This window comes from Ceratotherium simum, chromosome 34 (assembly GCF_057802395.1).
Source record: "Ceratotherium simum simum isolate JZ-2026a chromosome 34, ASM5780239v1, whole genome shotgun sequence".
Lineage (NCBI taxonomy): Eukaryota > Metazoa > Chordata > Mammalia > Perissodactyla > Rhinocerotidae > Ceratotherium > Ceratotherium simum.
In genome coordinates, this window is record NC_141933.1 from 23,348,400 (window position 1) to 23,374,277 (window position 25,878).

Below are 25,878 nucleotides of genomic sequence, written 5' to 3' on the forward strand. Positions count from 1 at the left end.
GTTCGGGCGGAAGGGGCTTTTCTCCCGGGTTCCGGCGTGCCTTTTCACTTCTTGCTCCCTCAGTACTTGGCCAGCAGGCAGGCAGTGGCACTTAACTCCAGCGAGTGGAAGTGGCACCTCCAGGGGCAGCTTCCCAGAAGTTTCTGTGGACCTCAGTGGAGGCTCTCCCCGTCGGTGGTTCCAGGGGAGCTCTGTGAACCTCGCCAGCTTCTCGGCAAGTTCAGCAACATGCCCTGGGCAGCCTCCTGTTGAATTCTGTGGGGAACCAAGGGGGCAGCTGGTCTGTGGCTCCTCAGCAAACCTCACTGTGCGGTGGGCTACAGCCACTCTCTCTCCAACAAGGTCTGAATCTCAGACCTAGCTGGGGAAGGGCTCTCCCAAATTTATTTCCTGTAATCTTCAGAGTTCCTTTTACTCTTTAGTCACCAATCTCTTGTTACTCGTTAATAATTCTTTATATTAAACTCTTCTTGTTCAAGCTACCGTGTGGTTTCTGTCTCCTACCTGGACCTTGACTAATTCACTAGGGATGTCAGAAGGGTTATCAGACTTTTGGGAATTGCTCTCTATGGCCTCTGAAGTTAGAACCATGACCAATGGCTGGGTGACTGTTACAGGGAAATTGATTTAGACTCAGAATAGGTAAGAATTTTCTGATGGTACAAACTGTCTTAAGATGGAATGAAATACCTTAAGCAACACAACGTGCCCTTTTACTTGAAATGTACTAACTTAGGTCAGATTTCTACCTGACATCAGATGAGAGACCAAACAAGATGCCTCTGAGGTCCAGGGATTGCAAGAGGCAGTAACACATCACAGTCCCAGGAAACAACTTCACATCCCAGGTGCACCCCTTCCTAGCCAGGTGATCTTGAACAAGTCACTAACTGTGAACCTGTTTCTCTGGCTATGGAGAAGGAACAGCACCACCATCTTCGCAGGACTGACCGTGAGAAAGAACAGGAACGCACTCAGCGGCACAGGACCTGGCACACAGTGGACACCCACTAAATGCTGGCTATGCTTTCCCTCCAAAGTGTGTGTCTATTTACAGAACCAAGTGATTTTTTTCAAACCTTAGGTGGTGGTGGCAAAGTGGTAATGTTAGATCTGGTCCACTACTCTGACAGTCCAGTGGCATATCCCCAGCGTGTACCTTCCATGTCCACTTGTAGATAAACAGAATTCCTGCCATTTATCCTCTGGAACTGAGCAAATCTAACACACTGATGAAGCAAAAGAACATGGAACTTTTGCCATGTTAATTTCACAAGGCAACAAACAGCTCCTCTGTTGGCAATGCGTATAGAAAACAGGCTAGCTGCTTTGGTCAAGCAGAAACACTCCTCTACCCCAGATGAGATCTGGATTTTCCCTTGGGAAGCATGTACAGTGTTGCAACCCACAGACAGCTTTCCACATTCTTCACCTACATATATCCAAAGAATGACTCAAGACAATGTCCATACGGAACTAACCTGCCCCTGTAAAGTCTTTGATGGGGAAGCTGTAGAGAGTGAGGAAGGCCGAAGAGGAGGATACGGGGGTCAGACAGGAATGCAGAATGAATCACGGCTTTCTTTGGAAATGTGACTACCTTTCCTGTGCTGAGTTAGGTCTGGGGAGCCAATAGTCGGCTTTGGCGAAAGGAGTCTCCATCTCAGTGACCTGCTGTCTATGAACCACTGTTACCACAAAATAGGACTCTTAATAGAAATCCCAGTGTCTTCTTTTCACATTTTCAAATAAAGCAGGCCATCACGAAAGGAAACTACTGTTTTCTCTGGCTTTAGCATCCCTTCTGTGGAGGGATAAGAGGGCAGCAACCAAAGAACAAGCATTATAATTACTCCCTGCCCTCAAGCAGATAATTCTGATATGGGATTTTAATTCTGTTTAAAAAATTAGGACAGGAGCACGAGGTAGGAAAAAAATATATCAGTGAGAAGGAATAGAGTCTTTTTTTCCTTCCAATAGTATTTTCTTTCTTTTTTTTTTTTTGTGAGGAGATCAGCCCTGTGCTAATATCTGCCAATCCTCCTCTTTTTTTGCTGAGGAAGACTGGCCCTGGGCTAACATCCATGCCCATCTTCTTCCACTTTATATGGGACGCCGCCACAGCACGGCTTGACAAGCAGTGCATTGGTGCGTGCCCGGGATCCGAATCTGCGAACTTGGGCCACCACAGCGGAGCGTGCGCACTTAACCGCTTGCACCACTGGGCCGGCCCCCCAATAGTATTTTCAAAAGAATAGATTTACTTTTCTGTCTCTCTTTGAGGCCCTGACAAGGACCTGGTTCTTTGACAGATTCCCAATCAGAGAACCGACAAAGCACGATGCTTTTCCCATGGCTAATGGTCATCTAAAGAGACACAGCAAGGCTCAGTGCAAAGGGCAGGAGCTGTGGGTCCTGAGAGACCTGTGCTAATTGCTGGCTCTGCCATCTGCAGCTTTGTGATTCAGGCAAATGACTCAACGAGTCTGAGTTTCATTTTTGTGAAATGTGGATAATCACAGCTTCCCCGCAGGTTGGTCATGAGGACTAGAGGTAATGTGTAAAGCACTTGGCACAGATCCTATCCTGGGATACAAAGGGTACACGATACATGGTTACAATAACATTGTACCACCAGTCTTCACAAATGGACTCCTGTAAAGTCTTATGAACTTCACCTCTCTACTGACAACTTGCAGAGGTGTAGACAGAAGGAAGTGGGGTGACCCCTTAGGGTGCAGAAGGAAACAATATCATAGCTGGAAACCTTCAGGCTCTAATTCCATTGCTTAGCCCAGACGAGGTCTCCTTTTCCTTAGTCCTTTCAATTCTAAATAGAACAGCACGCCCTTGTATCTTGTGTCTCACCCTGTGAATCTGTAGCTGGCCACACAGAAATGTCACCTTCCATTCACACAAAGTAGTCTGAAAAACAGGATTTTTCAAACACATTGCTGAATTTATGAAAAACAAACAGCTGAGCCAAGTGGCCTGATAACTTCACAGTGGTGAGCTTTAGTCCAGCTCGAAGGAGAAAAAGAACTCCTTGTGTTAAGGATTTTTTTAAATGTGTATTGATGAACAGTTTTCTCCATGCTGGATGCCAAGAGAGATGTGAGCAAAGAGAGTTTTTCTCCAACTTGGCAAAGGTACTACAAAATGCTCAGGTTGACCACAGATCCGCAAAATAAATGACCGGATCATCTCCGCACAGACCTGGAGCTCACTTCAGGAGTGCCCAAGCTGCCGGTGTGCATCTGATCCCCGCAACCCTACCTCCCACAGTCCCAGGATTCAGCTCAAAAGGAAGGGAGCTGCAGCTTCCGCTTCCCTGTTGCCTCTTCTGGGCCCACCATCCTGACCCTCAGCCAATCCCATCCCGCCTGCGAAGAACTATGCATGACGCAGTCCGAAGCTGGGGGGCTCCTGAGACCAATCCACATTTAAAACTGAAATTGGTTAAAACAGGAGGCTGAGTTAAACCTATCTGAAACGTACAGTGCAACAGCTTCCTTCAGAGGGAGGCGGGGGCCAGGACAAATGAGCTCCACATCCATCCACCTTGGAACAGAAGAGCTGGGGAGGAGGGAGGCAGTGGCTCGCCGTTCTTTCTGACAGAGCTCAAAACCAACGTGACGAAAGCTCACTGGAAATTTCTATTGCCTCATCTAAGTATTTACTTAAACTTCAAACCCAGCAATTTAGACCGAAATGTAACCAAAAAGAAAAAAGTATTTGGTTGGGTCGTGGAGTGAAAAAAAGGGGGGGGGGGATTTCTGCCTACACGAATCTTTCCAGCAGCAGACATGTTAACCACAATATTTATTTTAGTAAATGCAGAGAAAGTGAAAAACATCACTTTTGCCTCTAATATTTCAAAGCCTTGGATCTGCTTTTTAAAAAATATATATGTTACTAATGCCGTATATGAAAACTCAGATGCCTTTGCTGGCATGAGGGCCAGAGCTGACAGCCTCATTTACCAACTGAACAACACCCCACAGAAGATTAAACACAGTTCATGTTCTCCCCAAACAACCTCACTGCCAGAGCCAGAGCCCCGACCTAAAAACCACTGTTAGAAAAAAGTGGTCCAGTCTCTAAACGTGTCAAAATTAGGGCCTCATCAGTTGAGGGCTCTCTTTCCTCCCTAGAGCCAAAATATTTCAAAAATAAACTAAACTCTTGGTCATAAAATTAACCACTACATTTTAGTAGGATCTATACCAAAAATTAAAACTGAACACCCAGCTCCAAAAACTAGTTCTGGGCTACTGCTTTTAGTTATGCGATGGAGGGGCTTAGACCAAGAAGGAAGAAAAAGATTTCTCCTTTCTCATAGTTTGCAACGATATCCAAAAGAAGTGACTCAAACTCATAATAAATAATGCGCCTTAAGCCCAAAGTGGATTAACCAAGGTCTCTAAGGAGAAGCCTCTTCTGCATTCAGCACCAGAATCTGCTCTCTGCCTCTCTGGGCAGGAGGGTGGGGGCGGCTGAGGCTTCCGAAAGCAGGGGGCCTTCGTGTGCAGGAGCAGATCCATGAGTGTGAAGGCAGCATGACACACGGGCTGGTCCGGACTCCACGAGGGAGACACAGTCTTCCTCCTTAAAGCGTGACCCTTCCTTTACAAGTGAAGAGCCCAATCAGCGATGCAGGGCCATTCACGAGGGAGACACAGTCTTCCTCCTTAAAGCATGACCCTTCCTTTACAAGTGAAGAGCCCAATCAGCGATGCAGGACCATTCACTCCACTCCACTCCGGGAAAGGCGACTGGGACCGATGGAACCAAGTCAGCTGTCAGGGTCCTCACAACGTCCCTTCCTGCACAGCTCCTGTTCATTTCCTCTACCTTTTCCTTCCTCCCTGTCAGTCTCTTCCTCCTTCCTTCTTAGATGCTGCCAACACCTTCCTTTTTCTTCTACCCCTTTCTCCTTTATTGAGCGTCAAACAAAACTAGATGTTGAGAAGGAAAAAGACTTGGCATATAAACATAGTTAATAAAAAGATAATTTTTAAAAAATGTGTCTAAGGCACATATAGGACCTTCATTTAAAATAGTTATGATTTTGTTTACTCTCACACTGTGGCTCCCTAAATCTAAAAACAAAGTAGATGATCCTCTCCAAGAACAAAAATCCCACTAAGTAAACATTTTTGAATGTCTCAGGAGGAATTAGAGAATTTTCTAGAAGCAAATTCTGATTTGCCTCAGAGACAGAACTGTGGTCTTCCTCCAGCCTGGACTATAGATCTCCTACTGGTAGCTTCCAGGGTTGACTGTCCGACTTAGTATAACCAATCAAAAGGGGATAGCCGTAAAAGTGCAGATACTACTGTCAGGCCATAAACTAGCCCTTATCAGTGATAGTGGTGCACATTACCAACTTCAAACCCATTCCTTGCTCTAAGCCATCAGAAACTTCCTGGCTTTAATAGGCTGTAAAGGGCAGGAGCTTTGAAGGCCCCAGGATTAGGATCAGTAATAGACGGACCAAACAAGAAACCAAATGCAGGTGGAACATACTCTACGCGTCCTGAATTAAAAACAAATCCAATTAATCAAACAGCCCTCAACCCTAGCTGCCAGCCAGCAGATTGCACGGTGGGCCAAGGCAAGGAGCAACGTGCTCACGGATGAACCCATGGGAACGTGTCGTGAGTGCTCACTTGAAGGAACTGATTCCAAGCCTGGAGAGGGCATGCTTTGCTGACTTCCCCAAATAGAGGTGAGGCCCTCCTTTTTTTTTTTTTTTTTTGAAGAAGGACACAGTATCAGAGCTGAGATAAAGAAGGAGAAAACTAATGCCTTTTAGACTGAGTTTTCATGTAAACAAATCAGCTGAGATGGCTGAGGGAAGCTGAGATCTGTCTTCCCAAGGCTGATGGCCTTTGATCCTATTGATTCCTAATCCCTCAAACACTTGTGGCTACAGAGCATGCCCTGGGCTTGGAGTCAAATGGGCCACCCTAGAACAAGAAGGAGATGATTGAGAAAATCGGGGTCACGCTGCCTCAGAAATGGCATTACTGCTGACAAAGCAGGAAATTTCCTTTAAAACAAAGAACGCAAATAATTTGGACATCCAAAATCAATCCCGCTGGGAGTCGAGCTAACGCCCAAATCAGGCCCTTCCTGGACACACCCTATCCCCCCTCTTCTCACCTTCTGGCGGGTTTTTATTCTGATTATTCCAGACGACCAGCAGCTTGGAGAGACTGGGCACCTTGGACACTTCAGTGATGACCCGGAAGAGGCTCTCCACTCGGTCGTAGGTGAGGACGATGGCGGTGAAACCTTGCGACTGTGGTGGGATCAGCGGGAGGAAGAGGGGGTTGCTCACACTACCCCACTTCTGCAAGAGAACAGATGAATGTGGGTCAGAGGAGGATCTAGTAACAATGGCACTCATCTCTTTCCCACTCACCAATAAACCCAAACGTGAGAGACTGGTGAATTTTTACCATGACCAACCCAAGAGCTAAGCAACTGTTCAAAGTCTCCCCTCAAAATGTGTAGGGACTCTTGTTAATTCAGTTTGGCTTGATAACACCCAAAAAGGAGCAGAGAATTTTTGCCACTGAGAAGGGATTTCTAGTTAAATATGGCGGATTAAAGGCACGCACTTATCTCCATTCCTCCCCAAACCAAGAATGACAGTCCAGAAACGTAACATATAAACCTACAGTGACAATGAAATGGGAGAGGACACAACAGCTGATGGGCAGCATTAACGTGTTTCTGAAAGACTGGAGGGGCTAGGGCAGCGGTAACAGAGAACGAGAGGGAATACTGAAACCTAAGTACCGCAAAGGGGGAGCCCGGGAGGCAAACAAGTTCAAGCTGCTGAACCCCGCAAAGGCTCGGGAAGTAAGCTCAGAGGGTACCTTGAGAGGGAGGGGGGGAGGGGTGAAAACAGGAGGACTGGTGACAAATATGGGTAAGGGGCAGTGAGAGGCCTTCCCTTCACCTGCCCACTCAGCCAGAAAATTCTCTTCTTCCCCAACCCAGCTGGGGGGGGGGGGGGGGCGGGGTATTGTCTGAGAAAACTGAAGCTCTAGACACGGAAACACAGGCAGGCTGAGCGGGACATGCGGGTTAACATCTATATTCTGAAGGATGAGCCCCGCAGCCTTCCTCCCCCTTCAGGTCCCAGGACGCTGGCAGCTGTGTCTCGCTCATCTGACAGGGAAGATGATTGCCTCCGGGCAATCAGCTTGCCCTCACACCAAGCACTTCTGATCAGGTTCTCAGTGCCTCCCTCTTAATCACCAACAGATCCTAGAATCACAGACATTTCAAGAACATCTTCAGCATGAACAACAGAAACCCACACGAACAAATAGGAAAACAAAAACTCAGAAGAAACAGAGACAACAGAAGCAGCAGAAGGAAATTATAACATCAACAACAAACTACATCCTCAGAGGGAGAAGATTTTTCATCCATGAAATAAGAATAAATTGCTATTTTTATTTAAAAAGATCTATCCAAGAACAGGAGAGAACTCAGACGTTAAAAATATGATAGCTTAAATTTTTCTAAAAGGCTGGATTGATAAAGATAAGAACATATTCCAGTCTGGTGAACAAGACAGATGAAAAACAGGTCAGAGAAAACCCAGGAGGTCCAACACCCACCTAATAGGAGGCCCCTCCAAAAGAAAACACAGAATGTGGAAGAAATGAAAATACCGAAGAAATGAAATAAGCTCTCAGAACAGAGGATAGGAGAGACACGGACTTTCAGACTGAACAGGCCCAATAAGCAATCAGTATACTGAATTAAAAAAAAGACAAAAAACAAAGCAATGAAACAAAAACCACTGGCATAGCAAAGCACATCACTTCTGAACACTGGGAATAAAGGGGATGAGTAAATAAAATGCGTGAAGACGCGCGGTGAGCGCGCGTGTTCACTGTGTAACTCTCGCAACTTCTCTGTAAGTTTGGAATTTTTTCAAAATAAAGTATAAAAAGTAACGAAGGAAATTCGATTTCTTGGCTACCATTAAAATATTAAGTAATTTTTAATGCAGCAATGTAAGTAAAAATATTTTTGAACTGATAATAGAAAAAGATTGTTAAAACATTCTTATATTTTTAAACAGCTTTATTGAGATCTAATTCATATACTAGACAGTCCACTCGTTTCAAGTATACAATGGTTTTTGGTAAATTATGTTTTTAATTTTTAAAAACTGTGGTAAAATATAACATAAAATCGCCATTTTAACCATTTTTAAGTGTACAATTCAGTGGCATTAATTACATTCGCATTCATGTGATTATGTGAAATACCTAGGACCTAACTTCATCTCTGCGAGAGGAGGCTGAATATGAAATGTCCTACCTGCAACTCTGGCTGCTTACACTTCCCTCGAGTCTTTCACACTCTGGGATTCCCAGGTCCCCATCACCCACGTCCAGATCACTGATGGACACCGATCCCCACGTCCATGACAACAGCTGCCTGCCAGATGGGACAGTGTGGGACAGGAAATGTACACAGACACGTGGAATACACATGGGATGGGAACTCAAGGAGACTGAACGGGATTCCTGGAGTCCTAATGTAGTCAGGATATCAAAGCCAAAATGTCCACACCAGGCCGTAACGAGATTTCACAAGAGGCACAACAGGAAACGCTATCTTCTCAGTGCTGGCCTTCTGTTTCCATGATATCACGCTCCAACATCAAGCTGTCGTCTTAGTACGGTGCCTGGATTTTAGTATTTGGACCCAGCACCTGCTGACATTGTAGGAACCCCTTTTAGTTTTCTGCCCCAAATCTTATTCTTCACATCTTCCTGACTTGTATGGAAACTGAAGTCCGCAGGTAGCCCTCTGCCTAAATCACAATCAATTCCCAAGGTTCACAGTCTTTTTGCCATCACCACCCCAGCCCACTCATCTCTTCCTCCCGACACAATACTCTCTCAGGCTGGAAAAACACCACTTTAAATGGAAAAGAAACAGAAAAGACTTTTACAAGAAGCGTGTAAAATAAGCTAACGTGTGATGCTGACGCGGTCAGGACTCACTGAGTACTCACTAAGTGTCAGGCACCACGCTTTACACGCATTATCCCCTTTGAGCTTCACAGCAACCCCCAAGACAGATCCAGTCATGATTCTCCTTTTACAATGACGAAACTGTAAAATCAGAAACAGTGAATGATTCCTAATCATTTGCTTTACCAGTCAGAAAAAGAGAGAGAAAGAAAAGGTAAATGATGCTCAAGGTAGGAGACAGGAGTAGGAAAGAGCCCGGGCCGTCTGACTCCAGGACACCAGACGGTGGTGGCTCACGGCCTTCCCCACAACCTCCTGCTCTGAGCCCAGTGGAAGTATCACCATTTTATAGACTTTGGAAACTGGAACAGCGGGGAACTCCAAAGTTCACTACTTGTAGCACTTCTCTGAGACAAAAATACTGAAAGTTCTTTACCCTTGATAATCAAATCTGGGCCAATAAGCAAGAGTTCACTCCAAACACTATGATTTCAGAGGGTACATGGAATAAAAACACACCAACTATATAACACTGACACAAAGGGAGCACATAAATTTAAAAAGGTAAATACACCTCTAACACAGAAGGAAAAACTATTAAAATGTCACCAAAATGAGGTCTGTTCTTTGGGAGAAGCGGGAATGCCAACACACTTGAATGCCTTCACGACACGAAAAGGAGAGGAAAATTCCTTGAGATATGCGAAGCTTGGTTTCAGAAGATGAATCCCTTGGAATTGAAACTGAAGTACCCCTGAATGGCACCACAGCTCTGATTTCAAGGCACTGCCAGGCAGAGGGAACCAGACTCTCTGGCAAGACAACAGATCTGGTCTCGTCCCGGGTGCCAGCTCCATTCGGGAAGTGGATGTCTACGGAAGGGGGAGGAGAGCAAGGAACGGGCGGGTGGGAAGCGGACAGTAACTCATCTCGGTGTTCAGTTTTTCCACACTCCCCGCCTGCACACCAAATAGGGCTTGAAAACTGGGGAAGCAGAAAAGGCAGCCTACTGGGGAGACAGCATGTCAAGGAGCATAACAAGGACTGAAGTCTTGCCAACACTTTCCCATAAAATACAGACACTGAGATGAACACAGAGGCAACATACAAGCTACCAAGCACGTATTTACTATGACATGGGCTCGATGCTTTACTGTAGGATATGCCGCCAGGGTTGATGCCAACGACTTCAAAGAGTGAGTCAGCATGTCTGGAGTCAGTTTTGGAATCTTGAATCTGAATCCACGCTCTTTCACTCATCAGCCATGTGACCTGGGCAAAGCACTTAACCTCTCCTGCACCTCAGTTTCCGCATCTATAAAATCGTGATAACACTACTACTTTTCTAGGTGGTATTACTTAACACAATAATTACTTATTATCATTTCTTAATTATTATTTAACAACCTAGAGGTTGTTAATAAAAGTGAATAGGTAACATATGTAAAGGAACTGACACATACGTACAAGCATTCGATAAACGGCAGCGAGCAGTCGATCTTGCGGGAGGAACAAGTTCTCTGGGCGTTACCTTCTGCATGTCACATGAGTAGGGTGGGAGTAGCCTGAGCAATCGTGAGGTCTCTTCCAGCACCAAGCACTCTAATGGAAGTCCTCCTTCCTCTCGGCCTTCACCTTACCACGCTTTAGGGTCCTGGTCTACCTGCATCCTCTGCCTCTACTCCTTCCTCTCCAAATATACTCTTTTGACTTTCATAGTTTTCTCTTTTCCTTCCTATTCTTTATGTTTTAACCATCTTGAAAGCTCCACGAAAGCAGGAGCCATAACTGGTTACGACACCCAGTACTCAGCACAACGCCTAGTGCTACGCAATAAAAACTTGTTTAAAAATGAGTAAATTAAACCCAAATGCTCCGGGTCGTGTTCTCTCTGTCCTCTTTATGCCTGGATGTGAACAGCTGATGCACACTTAAATCAGGAACATCATGAGCTCTGAAATGATTTCCAACTTAGTTCATTCATTTTAAAGTACTTCCCAAGAACCCCATTGTTCTAAGTATTCTGAAGAAGTATAGAGTTAGGATATTTAACAGAGTGTTCAACTCTGGGCCCTGCCATTTATTAGTCTTGTGATGTGTAAAGCTACCTCTGTGAGTATTAGTTTCCTCGTCTGTAAAATGGGGAGTATGACAGTACCTGTCTCCTAGGGTGATGATGACTAAATGAAATCATGCACACAAGCACTGAGCAGACGGCTCAACACAGAACTCCATGCATGGTAGTTTAAAAGAAACACAAAAAACTTCCAGCTCTCCTCAATTCCCATTCTTCTCGTCTGCTAAAACAATGGTACTAGCAATTCAGCAATCATTCCTACCAGTATTATTTCTGGTACTCATTCATTCAGCCAACAGTTCCCGAGCACATATGATAAGCCTAGAATAATGTTAAAGATGCAAAGAGGAACAAATTCTTTCCCTTCAAAATGCTCATAATCTGGTGGGGAAGAGAGCCAGGTGAAAAGACAAATCACAATGCAAAATAACAAGTACGAAAACAAGGTATTAAAGTCCTGTCGCGACAAACAGGTCGACACAATCACCTCTGTCTCCCTGGAGGAGACGAGCAGGGAGCCCTCGAGTGGCCTCCGAGGATGTGCAGGAGAGGGCGGCCAAAGAAGCCGAACGGCAAAGGGAGCAGCCCGTGCCAGACACACTGGCGAGACGGGATGGACGCCACCAGGTTACGGGGCCAGGAGGAGGGAGGAAGGAGAGCAGAAGTGAGAGGCACGCAGGGTCAGGCGGGATGAGGCCATCGTGAAACCCTGGTATGACAGAAGTTTCTTTGAGTCACATGATTAGCTTCTTGTTGATTTCTCCTGAAGCTTTCTCTTCCTGAATGTTGTCTTCCTGACAAATTAACCTGGCCACCTTCCTGTTCTATTTCAAAAGGTCAGAAATGGGAAATGCTGATCTGCAACTGGGCTTCTGTGCCGATGGCTCCTTCCCTCCTCAACGTAATCCCATTTGCCTTGAGCACAGTGACGGCGTGGAGAAAGGCAGCTTTAATTGGGGTGTGCACCTCCACACAGACATTCCTCCACTGGGGCAAGGTCAACAAAGGAATCTCCAGAGAAAAAACTTACTGGAGGAGGACATTTCAAAAACGGCATTTAGTCACCTCTGAAATACCTTTAAGAACTGACCCCCTGCTGGCTGAGCAAAGAGAGTGTCTACAGTCTGGGACCTCTTGACCCCACTTTCTGCAGGAAATCAAGCAAATTTAAACCTCCATAATTTACTCAAGACTCTGACTTCTGCCAGGGAAAAGGCAAACAATGCTGGCAATTAACTCTGTTGCCTGATTAAATCTCCACCATGGCAAGAGAGGGCACGAAACCAGGCACTTGGCAACCGAGACCTGAAAAAAATGCCAAGCCCACCCATTGTACCGCACCTTCGGAATCCTGGCTGTCCATGCAACTTCCAAATACGCTCAATGAAACTTCACTCAAAGATGGGAGTAGAGACCAAGAGAAGTGTGTATCATTCTGAGAGTAGTGGCATTTAGCCAAAATACCTTGTCCTCTCTCGCCCATCCTCTGACCCTTCACTTCTCACTCCTATGACCAATATTGACGATAGAAGCTTCAATAAGAAATCTTGATTGTTAAATTGCAATCACATAAAAGTAATCCATAATCGCCACAGTAACTCTCAGGTCACAAGGCCAGCTTTAGGAAAGTTCTTTCATATTGCTTATTCTGGAAAGCTCTGGTGAATGAGCTAGTAGTGAGCAGACAAACTAGCAAGAGGGACTTGTGGGTTCAGGTTTCAGGATGCCCTGAAAGAAAGGCCTTGGGACACTAGGTTTAAAGTCAACTACCAGTTCACAGGGGTTTCCTCCTTCAAGAAAGAGACTCAAAGTCAAACAACTAGGTGTGCCTGTGGCAATCTCACACAAAGGATGGTGTCTGCGCCCTTCCTGCAATCCTGTTTTGCTTTCTTTTAGTTGAAAGGTCATAGTAGCCCTATATGAGCCTAACCAAAACCATTCTAGCCAAGGTTACCTAACACACAGACAGTGAAGGAGGAAGTGGGTGAGCAAATGGCCTTGGCTAACTGTTCTGAAATGTTCTTGCTGGAACTACTTGAGGATTATAACATCAAGAACGAGGAAAATCACGTTCCATTACCAACTAAAGGACTCTTTCAACCAAAGCCAACCAAATTCCAGACAGGAGAAATCAAGCTCAAAGCAGGATGATTCAAAATTAAATTGCTGTTATTTACCATATCAGAGATTTTTTTTAATGTCATTATGTATAACTTCATGTGACAAGAAGAGAATCAACCAGATATTGGAGTCAACCCACATTTGATTTAAATGAAGGTCTTCTGCCTGAGCAGGAGAGTGAGAAGTCACAGAAGAAAGGAAGAGAGGAGAGGACAGGCCTATTACACAGAAGCTTTTAAGCCCCTGGTAATGAGCAGCCTTACCTATCCCTACCTTGATAGAAAGGGCAGTTTTCTTGGTTGTTTTGAAGTTATCAGCCCTTACCTCAATGTGGTTTCAATTACGAATTACCAGACTAAAAGGGGGAAAAAAGCTTTGATTTATTCTTTTTTGCTCCAATTATGCATGATGTGTTTCCACTGAAGACTTTGAAAAGTATTTCATCATGCCTCTCATCCTGAAGTGGTCAAAGGGCAAAACCAAAAGGAGTTAACCCGTTCATTTCTCCTCTGGGTTCAAAAGATTCCCTGTCGATGGATATGGGGCAAGGCCTTTGAAGCCAACCAAGCAATGAAAGGGTTAAGCACCAGCATCACATTACTAACGTGCATAAGGGTGGTGTCCCCTGTCCAAAACGGTGAGATGATATTTATGTTAATGGTTACTGGGAGCTTTGAAAGGGGCAATCAGTGGTGCGGCCCCTGTTGCCTTAACTATTAAACCTCTACAGCCCCAACTACTCAGACAGCCCTGGACTGGGCATGCGCTGACTTGGGAACTCAGGGAATTTAGACCTAATGATGTCTTCAAGCAGGCTCTCTTAGATCAAGAGAGACAAGACTTGGGGACAAGTCTGAAGTCTGCTTGCTGCCCTATGTCTTTAATTCATTCCACCCACAAAAAATAATTGCTTGTTCTGAAAAACGAGAAGAACACTGAAGGTGAAATCTCACTGACTTCATCTTAGACACACGAAAGATGAAGAAAATCAAAGGCTAAAAATTCCCTTAGTGCCACAGACTTCAACAAGGAGAGAGAGTAAATTATCAACTTAGAATTCCTACAATTTATTTACAGTGATTTGCTCATAAATAAGTTTTCTATAGGGTGGAGCTGGAATGCATTAACCATGTGTGGGTCCTGGAGTAACGGGTTCTGTGATGCTCTGACATCCAAAGAAACCCAGCCATAGAGACTAACCCAGGGTCACAGGAGCAGGCTAAGTATTTCTACTGTCAGTCTCGGCCTTTCTCCTCTAGATACATTTGGGATCCTCTCTTTTCTTTGGTGTTCTGTGGTTTCTTTACGATTATCCTGGTTGTGGTTTGTTGGTCTTCCTGGATCCGAGGCCTAGTGTCCTTCAACAGTTCCGGAAAATTCTCAGCTATTACCCTTTCAAAAGGGTCTCTTTCCATTCTGCCTCTCTTCTCCTTCTGGAACTCTGATTAGACATACGTTGGACCTGTCCCTCTGTTCTCCACATCACGTCACCACTCCTTCATATTTTCCATCTCTTTGTCTCTTTGGGCTGCATTCTGAACAATTTCTTCGAATCTAATAATCTAACCTAATAATCTGAAGTCCTTGCAGGTGTGTTTCTCCTGGTTCTCACTCATGATATTGCCTTATTTCTTTTTTTTCAAAAAAGCCAACGAAATTTTTTTTTTTTTTTTTTTTTTTTGCAGAGAAGCATTTGCCCTGAGCTAACATCTGTTGCCAATCTTCCTCTTTTTTTTCCTCCCCAGAGCCCCAGTGCGGGGCTGCATATTCTAGTTTTAAGTCCTTCTAGTTCTTCTATGTGAGCCACTGCCACAGCATGGCAACTGACAGACAGTGGTGAGGCTCCACAACTGGGAAACGAACCAGGGCTGCTGAAGCAGAGAGCACAGAACTTTAACCACTAGACCATCAGGGCTAGCTTGATATTGCCTAATTTCTTTATGGTTTTGTAGTTTTTGACTGCAAGCTGTTCATTTTCCTTAGACACTTTATTTGCAAGAATTTTTTGAGACCTGGATTGAAGAGGAGTTCCTCAAGAGAGAGTTTGTGTCTACTTACGCTGATCTCTATCAACTCAGGGCCACTTTCAATGAACCTCTCCTCTTAAGGTTTATCTGGACCACACCTGTAATACAAATTTGGACCAAAAACCATGTAAAGATGGCCTATGACTGCAGTTCTCAACTCCAGGGTCAATACAGACCTACTTTTTTCTACCTTTTCACTGTAGATACAGTCTTTTAGTTTCTTGGCTTATCCAGGAAGCTCTGGTTAGATTTACCAGCTTGCACAGGCCCCAGGCTTGAATCCTGCTGCCCTGCCCCCTACTTCATACAGTTTTCAGGTAGAAGTTCCAGGTTATCAAACTCTGCAAAAATCTCCAGAGCAAAAGCTGGCTTTGGCTCCCATTCCCCTCCCAGGATACCTAGTTTCACTTTGTTTAGAGAGTCAGCAAATATCTTACTTTCATCCCATCTTAGCAATAGGCTAAAATTGCTTTATAATACTTCATTCAGTATTTCAGTTGAGAATGTCATTTAGCATATCTAATCCATCACAGAGCCAGTGACAGAAGTCTTTCCATATTCACAATGTCAATCTAATTATGCGCTATTGTGTTTCCTATTTAATTTGGGGGCCAAGTTTATGTGCAAGATGAAAACAATTATTATAAAAATCTGGCAGTATATTACAATAGATGGAATGACGGACTGAGGATCTCCGCATCAGACAAGTTGTCATACTTCTTCAGACCTCCATTTCCTCCTTTATAGAACAGGCTCATGAGGAGGTGGATCTTAAATAAGTCTCACTTTCTCCATCTGTAAGAATGGAGCTAACAGAATGTTACTCTTGGGGTTGTAAGGATTAAACAACAGAAAATACATAATAGAGCTGATCTGGGTACCAAAAAACGCCCTCTTGTAAACTTTCATTTTCCCCTCCAGAGTCCCATCCAATTCTAAAATTTATGTTTCCATGTGACAAAACCTTACACTAACAACACTTTACTTTTCATAGTGCTACACCACTTACAAAATGCTTCCACATATATTATTTCATTAATATCTCAAAATAATCCTGCAAAATAAGTAATATCCCCATTTTACAGATGAGGATAACAAATTTCAAAGAAAGTACAAGGTCAAGCTAATAAAAGGTCTTGAACTCAGGTTTGATTGCACAATGTCCTCTTCAATGGCCTTGATTAGTAAGTGGTAATCAGTCACTAATCCTTACACTATTCTTCTGAAGCTATTATCCCTAAATCCAGTCCTACAATGAGCAAATTGCTCCAAAGAGAGATTCGGTAAGTAACCTCAAATTATTCAAATCATCACCAGGAAAGAAGGGATTAAAATTTGCAGTTTGGGAATTTCTGAGCTATGGTTAGCTCACTGAAGGCTCACAGGTTAAACCCATCTAAATGCCTCTTTGAAAATTCCAGTCATTATCTGAGTCTCAGCTACTTACATTTTTTCTTTCTATAGCACTGAAATTCACATTTGGCGAAATGCCCACCCTTCTTCTAGAAAGCCAAAGTACTGTCACGAAGAGCAGGAAGGTTGCCACTGATTGCTTTTCAGGTAGTAGAGGAAAAAGTTGACATTTCATCCTCCTCTTGCTTGGAAAGGAAGCCAATCATTTATAAGAACTCTCGTCTGGCTGCGGCTTCCATCAGTGGGATGGAGAGAAGCCAGTTAAATGGCTCAACAAAAGCCATATTAAAAGAATTTGGAATGAGGAAAGAGCGGGTTCCATATGCTGATGCTTTTAATAATTCATGAGTTATATCAGTCTGCAAATAATAAATTTCGCTAAATATATCTACGGTAAGATGGTTTAAGTCTAATATCTAATCAATTGAATGGGTGAATACAATAAAGTAGGGGCAAAAATAACACATCATTGATTTTACTGGTTCATAATTTGATAAATTAAAAATAACGGTTCAGCTGTTTGATAGTGCCAAAGATTTGGATTATTCTTAGACCATGGTCTTCAAACACACAATCGCTATCCCTGGATCTGTTACTTAAGAAGTATACTGAAAACACTTAAAAGAAATGCTTCAGTGAAAAAACCAGTTACTTATTTGATTGAAACAAGGCTGATCTATCATCCTAAGTGTTCAAGAATGTTAATGGTGGCTTAACCTACTACTTCTCATGAGAGGTAAAACAAATTTACAATTTCTTCTGACTATCCTATACTTGAAATACTCAGACAGTTTGAAAGAGAGGCTCATTCTCTGGTCTGGGCATAACAATGCTTGCTGGCAGCCCACTGAGTGTATTATGCAGGTCAGCTATGGTATAGAGAAAGACTTCACTGGCTTGGTAAACAGAAACTCTAGGAAAAGATTAAGTTGCAGCTTGTGGCATCCAAGCTCATAACACCAACACAGTTATGACCAAGAAAACCAAAGCTTTTGCACAGTTTTGAGCTGACCGGAGTGTAACACCATCATTAAAGTTGATACAAAGTGGAAAGAACAACATCTAAAATGTAGTGAGTTCTTAATTCTTAATTTCTCTGAAATTCCAATAAGGCATATGTTTTGTCTACTATGTTTTATCTCTGCTTCCTCCTGGGAAAAAAAGGCATGAACCAACGAGGGCAAAAAGAACAGGCGAGAAGACAACAGTGGACGGGAGTCCAACACATGTGAGAGGTGAAACAGACGGAGTCTTGCCGTACAACACACAGAAATGAAGGATAAAATACAACAAAATCCTTTCAACCATCCTGCTGAGGTCACGGGATATGGGAAGCCCCCCGGGGGGGTGGGGAGTGCAGAGAACCCGGCACAGGAGGCTGAAAACACAGGAGCTGGCTGGCCCTGGGGTACTGGGGAGGGCGCAGATGTCGCTGGGCTTAGTGATGGAGGGGTTTTGGTTGTAAGGTCCACGCTGGAAGAGGGACGCGGCTTTGGGCACAGGAAGGGAGGGAGCTAGAAGTCAGACTTGCACACAAAGCCAGAACTCTTTTTTTTTTTTTTTTTTTTTTTGCTGAGGAAGATTCACTCTGAGCTAACATCTGCCAATCTTCCTCTTTTTGCTTGAGGAAGATCAGCCCTGAGCTAACATCTGTGCCAGTCTTCCTCTATTTTGTATGTGGGTCGCTCCCACAGCATGGCTTGATGAGTGGTGTAGGTCTGTGCCCTGGGATCACAACCTGCGAACCCAGGCCGCCTAAGCAGAGCATGCTGAACTTAACCACTACGCCATGGGGCTGGCCCCCAAAGCTAGAACTCTTAAAGGCCTGCCAATCAGTGAGGTAGTCCAGAAAGTCGGCCCCTAGGACGTGGAGACAACAAAAAACTTTAATCTGTTTCAACCTGAGTCTGGGTTGGGGGTGCCTCCACAGAGGCAGCCCTCAGACAGGTTTTGGGTTTAAACAAACTCTACCTTGTGTAGCAGGGAAACCTCCAACTGCAAAGTTAATGCTAAAAAGCGATTTACCTCTGTGATGCCTCTGGAACACCTGGCAGGAGCAAAAAACAAGAACAAACAAATACCCCCTTACCCAGGTGGCAAAGATTTCCACAGAAAACCTTACTGAAGAGGAACTCACATTCCAAAATTATAAAATATATAAGGGAACAACGCGACAAGACCAACAAGTGTAGGCAAATGACGGGATTAGATCTTACAGGAAAATTAAAAATTGGATAATTAGAGAAGATAAAGTAATTATCTCAAATAATTAAAGCTATAAAAGAAGGAATTGAAAACATATTAATAAAAAGATGCTATGAAAAAAAAGACCAGGCAGACAGATTTGAAAAATAATTCAATACAGCTTCTAGAAATAACCACTGAAATTTAAATCTCAATGGATGGGTAAAAAACACATTGGTCACAGCTGAAGAAAACAGCAAAATAGATGTGAAAAAATTATCCAGCATGTAGTACAGAAAGATAAAAATGTAGAAAGCATGAGGAAAAAAGACATAAGAACAGAATGAAAGAGGTCTACTATATATTTAATAGGATTCCAAAAGGAAAGATTAGCAAGAATGACAGCTATGTAACATTCAAAACGAAAATGACTGAGAACTTTCCAAAACTGATTAAAGACATGAACCCTCAGATGAAAGAAGAAAAATCACTCTCAAAATCAGCTAGAGAAAGGGAATCAGAAAATCACCATTTGGCAACAGTTTTAACAATTGATTCAGGCAAAAAATCAAAAATAGATGCTAAAACCAGTGGGGGAGAGTTCGAGGAGTTATAGGATATTTACATAGTCTCAAAGTATTTCCTCACAAGACACAACAAAAGAAAAAAAAATAGTAACTTTATGTTGGAGAAACCCAGCGAAACCTGTGGTTGAAGTGATCATCACCGGTAATGGGACAAACTGACATAATGTGTCCCCCAATAAGATACACTGAGAACACATTTCTTTTGTGACATTCCTGTCAAAAATGCATAATTTGAATTTCAATAATTTGAAATTGAATGCATAATTTGATGCAAAAGCATCAGACAAACCCAAATCAAGGGATGTCTTACAAAATAACTGACATGTTCTTGTCAAAAATGTCAATGTTGGGGGCTGGCCCAGTGGCGTAGCGGTTAAGTTCGTGCACTCCACTTCGATGGCCTAGGTTTCGCGGTTCAGACCCCAGGCGCGGACCAATACACTACTTGTGAAGCCATGCTGTGGTGGTGACCCACATACAAAATAGAAGAAGACTGGCATAGACGTTACCTCAAGGCCAATCTTCCTCACCAAAAAAAAAAAAAAAAAAAGTCAATGTCACGCAAGACAGACTGAGAAATCATTCTAGACTAAAGGAGGCTAAAGAGACATGACTGAATGCAATGCGTGGTCTGGAATTTTATTTTGCTATAATGGACGTTATTAGGATAACTGGCAAAATCTAAATAAAGTCTATAGATTAAATAATAATATTGTATTGATGTTTATTTCCAGATGACTTTGATAATGGTACTGTGATTCTATACAAGAAGTATTTAGGGGTAAAGGTGCATCATATCTGAAACTTCCAAATGGTTCAAGAAAAAAATACGTAAATATAAATATATATGTATGTACACACACATATACACACAGAGAGAAAAGAATACAGGAAATGTGGTAAAATATTAACATTTGAGGAATATGGGTGAAGACCGTACAGAAACTCTCTGTGCTCTTTTTGGAACTATAAGTCCAAAATTACGTCAAAATAAAAAGTTAAAATAAAAAAACAGAATTTTAGGTCTGTTTAAGCAAACAAGCAAAAGGCCGACAGAGGAACATAAACTACCTAGCAAGCAAAAAAAGTGAAACCTTCCAAGTATGATGACAAGAAGGCGCAGAAATCGAAGGTGCTAGGTGTCCAGGAAGGAGGGACCCTGAACATGGGAATGAAGAACAGCTGGTTCCGAGATCCCTTAACGCGACAGGCACAGGCGGGACACCTTGTCCCTGCCCTCCCTTCCCTGCTGCCAGCTTAGCAGGAGGGAGGTGTAGTCTCCGGAGGAAACGAAGGAGGCAGATTCCCTACTCAGAGACACCAGGCGCCACACTGAACACGGCAGATTGAGTAATCGTCTACAGAATAAAGGATGAGAACCCAACCCATCCCCATTCAGCTCCCGAAATGCTTGCAGCCCAGGCTTTTATCACCCATCCTCTCCCCGCTCCCAAGGGCAGCAAGGTTATTCTCTGGCTCAATGAAACAATCCAACAGAAATAACCCATGAACACCGACATCTGGGCAAACAAGCGGGTCCCCGTCGTCCTAACCTAAGTGCAGCCCATCAGCTGACAAGCCTTATCCACGCGCACAGCGCTTCCAAGCAGCTCTCAGCACCTGGCTCCTGAGGAAGAGCAGACTGCCGAGAATCATTAGGTAGCTGGAGACAGTTTCCAACATGAAACAGAAAATAAAGAACTGGAAAAGGAGTTCAAATGATACAAACCATACAAGCAGCTAAAGAAAAATAAAAACAAAACCACAAATATCTTCAGAGAGAGAAAGTACTATATCTTTAAAACAACAGGAAGCTATAAAAAAAGATGAATTAGAAGTCAAGAAAAAAATCTTAGAAATTAAAAGTGAACAAAATTTTAAAAATCAAAAGAAAGGTTAGAAGATAAAAATGACAAAATATCTAAGAAATTAGAACAAAAAGACCATTAAAACAAAAAGAAATAAATAGGACAGAAAAGATAAAAAAAATAAGGCTCAATCTAGCACATTCATCATCTAGGTAAGAGAAGTTCCATAAAGAGAGAAAACAGAGAAAGAAAAGAATCAAAGACACAAAACACAAAAATTTCTCAGAATTGGACATGAATTTCCAGCTTATAAGGGCCCAAATCAGTATCCAGGGACCAAAAAGAACACTTGTACCAAGGCATACCATCACGAAACTTCAGAACACGAATTTCACAGGAAGATAAAAATGTCACACAAAAGGATCAGGAATTAGAACCACATCCCACTTTTTGAGATTAAAATAGGAAGCTTAGAGGACAATGAAGCAATACTTGCAAAATTCTTAAAAAAAAAACCCATCTCAACCAGAATTCTACACTAGCCCAACTATTAATCAAATGTGAAATAGAATAAATATATTTTCAGACATGTAAGGTGACAGTAAATTTATCTCCCAATAGTCTCTTTTTCAGGAAGCTACTGGAAAAAATAAACCAGAAAAGGGGAAGATGTTAGAACTCAGAATTAAAGAATCCAATAAAGAGAGAAACAGGGAATTCCCTGAGTCAAGGTGCACTGAGAATTTAAGACGACCACTGTACAGGAGACCGAGAGAGCAGCCAATCAGACGGGAACTGAAGATGGCGAGCTCAGGAGAGATGCGGGCGACTGGGGGCGGGGGGAAGGGGAGGAAGGGAGGAAGGGAAATCCTATAGTTCATTTGTGCCTGACCATTTTACTCTTTTGTTGAAGAATTTAGTAAAACTTAGTGATAGGAACATGGAAGACTAAAAGGAAAAATAAGAGACAGTTGTTAACTCCCTAGAAAATAACAAGTTGTACAAGAAAGGAAACACGATCATGGGTTAGTACTTGGTTCAGTTGAAAACGCTATTTATGTAGTCCTAATAATGCACACAATAAACACCGCTTTAACGAAAAACAATGATACAGCCCAACTGGCAAGATGAGAGAAGAGAAATGCGTAGAGGAAGAGAACAGGAGACAAAGCGCTAACTCAAAGGAAGATGATGTCTATGATCGAGAAATCAAAAAACAGCACGATAAGCATTTTATGGGGAGATAGGAAGATAAATATCAGAGGAAAGCTATGAGCTGAAAGCAGCGGCCCCTCGGGAACGGGCCTTAATTTTGGTTACGTGCTTTATTTACTATTTGAGTTTTTAAACCCCCATCCATGTGTTAAGCCATACTATTTTTTAAAATATAAAATTAAGAAATACAGCTGAGATTAAAAAAGAGAAGCAAAAATCAAGAATCAACCTCTAGGGCTGGCCTGGTGGCACAGTGGTTAAGTGCGCGCCCTCCGCTTCGGCGACCCAGGGTTCGCAGGTTTGGATCCCGGACGTGCACATCCCATATGAAGTGGAGGAAGATGGGCATGGATGGTAGCTCAGGGCCGGTCTTCCTCAGCAAAACAAGAGGAGGATTGGCATCGGATGTTAGCTCAGAGCCGATCTTCCTCTTAAAAAAAAAGAATCAACCTCTAGTTCGAAATTTTTCTACTCTGCAGCTGTACTGACCCATTTATTAGAAAATTATACTCAAATATTAATTAATCAGAAGGCATGTAACTACTACAGGATATTAGAAACAAAATTCATCATCCTGATGTTGTAATACCCAACAACTACATTTTCTTCTAACTTCTGCTACTGCATCATTTAAGCAGACCTGAAGGGAGAATTAAAATGGTCCCTGAAAAAAGAGGAGAGGGAATGTGATGTGCTAATAAGTGATAGCTGGGCATGGAGGACGACTCTGCCAAACATTCAATATGTTCTTAATTAATCTGCTGCCAGATCAAGCTCCCACAGACTCTGAAAAACTATTCTACTCACTGCTCTCCTACAAGCTACGTAACATAAAGGAAGCAGTCAGGTTTCGATTCGTGAAAGCCAGAGCCATAAAAGTGGACTCTATGAAAGCAATGGAGGCAGGACAGGGAAAGCATGTGTGTAGGTTCCCCACTGCCACCACGGGGGCTGCCGTGCAGATGTGTGTTACACAGGTACTAGTAGGTACCTCTCTACCAGGGAGGATCTAGGATGCTCAAGAAAAAGACTTGACTGACAGGATCATCTCAGCAACATCCCCAACTTTGTCTTTTCATATTCCTTACACATCTCCCTATCTGGATCTGGCTTGTGACTTCGTCTTTTCCATTTTCTACCTGACCATTAGATGTGGCCAAGTTCTTTGATTGGGGTCCCATATCAAGCTCTTTGGATCTTCCTGCATCTCTCCATCCACAAACCCAACTCGGCTTTCTTTATTTCCTCGCTGCTGATGACCTGAGACTTTCTCGCTTGTTTCCACAGGAGCAACTACAGACAAGCAACAATTCAAAGGCAAAGGCTACTCAAGGAAAGGTTTGGAATGTAGGGTAGTATATGGGGCACCTACAATTGTGGGCGTCACAATTGTGACCCTATGAACGTGATACCTCTAAAAACAAAAGACGTCAAAAAGCTTAAACTTACTTAAAATTCAAGCTAAAATTTCTAAATTCCATACATACTTTGGTCATATCTAGGCAGAGGGAGGAGGAGGGGAGAATAAGCCAAGAAGGCCTCCTGGGGGGCAGGGTAGGCTTTCAAATTCCAGAGAAACATTCCACAACCTGGAAGTTAAAGGGCACTGAGTTGGATTAAACTGGCTGTTAACCTGGTATCTTTTCCACTCCGAGTTCTGCTCCGTGCATCTGAGCTGGTACTTCTTCAGGCTGTAGAGTGAGTCGCTGCTCGTTAGTGTCTACAGCTGAGGGATATTTTCAGCTGCTGTACAACCACAACCTTCATGAGTGAGGCCGCCGTCTGGACATCTAAGCACCGGTAGCCCTGGGTTCCTCCTGCAGCTGAGAGTGATGTAGTCTGAACCCTGTCTGTGGATGCTTCTAATCCAAGCCCTGGGGGTCCAGAAGAAGCACGGGATGGGGAGACGGAGAGCCTTCTCCAGTCAGTGAGTCAGGACAGTGAATCGCTCCCACATCAGGCGTGGTCCCTGGACCAGGAGCATCAACACTACTTGGGAACTTGCTAGAAATGCAAGTTCTAGGTCCCCACCCCAGACCTACTCAACCTAAAACTTGGGGTGGAGTGGCAGCGGTCTGTGCTTTAACAAGCCTTTCAGGAGACTCTGATGCATACCACAGTGGGAGAACCACTTCTCTAAGAACTTAGGGGGCTACACTTTACCCACAACTCCAATTCCTGCTCCTCGTGGGTGATAACTGCCAATCACACACTCCTACGCAATACTCCCATGCCCAATCCCTCCCTTCTCTAGCTTCAGAAACCGGACTTGGAATGAGGCTTACAGGAAGTCCAGGAGAGCAAACAACCCTTGGCTAAGGCCTTGCTTGCAGTTCAGTCGCCACTCTGGCTGGATTTCATAGGAACCAGCTCTTGTTTTTCAACCTCATTCTTATGCTGGATACAATGATCCATTTTAAGGCACTTCCCCATTTTTCTCATCAATTCTTGTCAACAGCCATGGGACCCCTGCTCTCTCCCCTTTCTGTTCTAGGTCTGGTATGGTCAAGGCAGAAAAGAAAAACTCTGGGGTATCTTTATTGGCGTTATCTAGGACAGCAAATCTGAAAACAAACTAAGTGTCTCCCAAAAGGGACTGGGTAAATAAAATTATGACATATTGATAAGGTGGGGTATGATCTTTCAGATCATGTTGTAGAAAAGTAACATGGGAAAATATTCCACTCTACAACATGATTTCTGAACTATATTAATTCAGTTTTCAAAAAATTGTCACAGCGAGGATATAGCTTTGGTAGCACACGGCAAAAAGCCAAAAATCCACAGTTCTTGGCCATCTCCATATCCCCATGTGATATTTAATGCTCACTTGCCTCAGTCTGTCCTCCCGCACATGCTCACATCTGGCAGAGAAGCAGAGGTGAAGCGAGGGAGGGTGTCCGAGGAGACCCCCCCGCTCGACAGGCCAGGCCCAGACGTAGGGTGAGGTCTGCCAGGGGGCAAGACCGGAAACAAGGCTAACCTCAGAAGGGACGCAGGTGTGGAGTGTTTGGGGAGATGATAAAGTTTTGCTGATATCTGCAAAAAGGGGAGAGAAATGAAAGCATGGAGAGACTGAAAAGGTAGTCAAGTACAGGCAGCCTTGACACGAGGAGCTAAGAAAATTAATGATAAAAACATAAACTCGTCGTCCCCTCACAAAGATCCTTAACTTGGTGAGAAATTCCTTCCCAAGAGAAGATTGAAAACAAAGGGCCAACCTCTCCAAAGCAGACAGATCTGCTGCTTTAAACTTACGCTCAAGAATATCTGTCAAACTTTTTCAAATGTTGAGGATGTGGCACAACATGGATAATGTCATTGGCCTCCCAGCTGGTTACAGATGAGAATGGGAAGGCATCTGGTGACATGAACGCAAGGTTCTGCAAGGCCATCCCTCACTGTGGTCACAATCCACACACAGGGGCC

General features: G+C 43.5%; 1 protein-coding gene across 5 annotated transcripts in view; it reads right to left on the reverse strand.

The window, feature by feature from the left end:
* EXT2 (exostosin glycosyltransferase 2) overlaps positions 1-25,878 on the reverse strand; it is a 136,439-nt gene that overhangs the window by 39,446 nt on the left and 71,115 nt on the right. For all 5 annotated transcript variants that reach the window (XM_087423096.1, XM_087423095.1, XM_087423093.1 and 2 more), the window contains one exon: positions 6,169-6,358. In XM_087423096.1, coding sequence (XP_087279222.1) covers positions 6,169-6,358 — 190 coding nt within the window. The remainder of the gene's footprint in view (positions 1-6,168; positions 6,359-25,878) is intronic.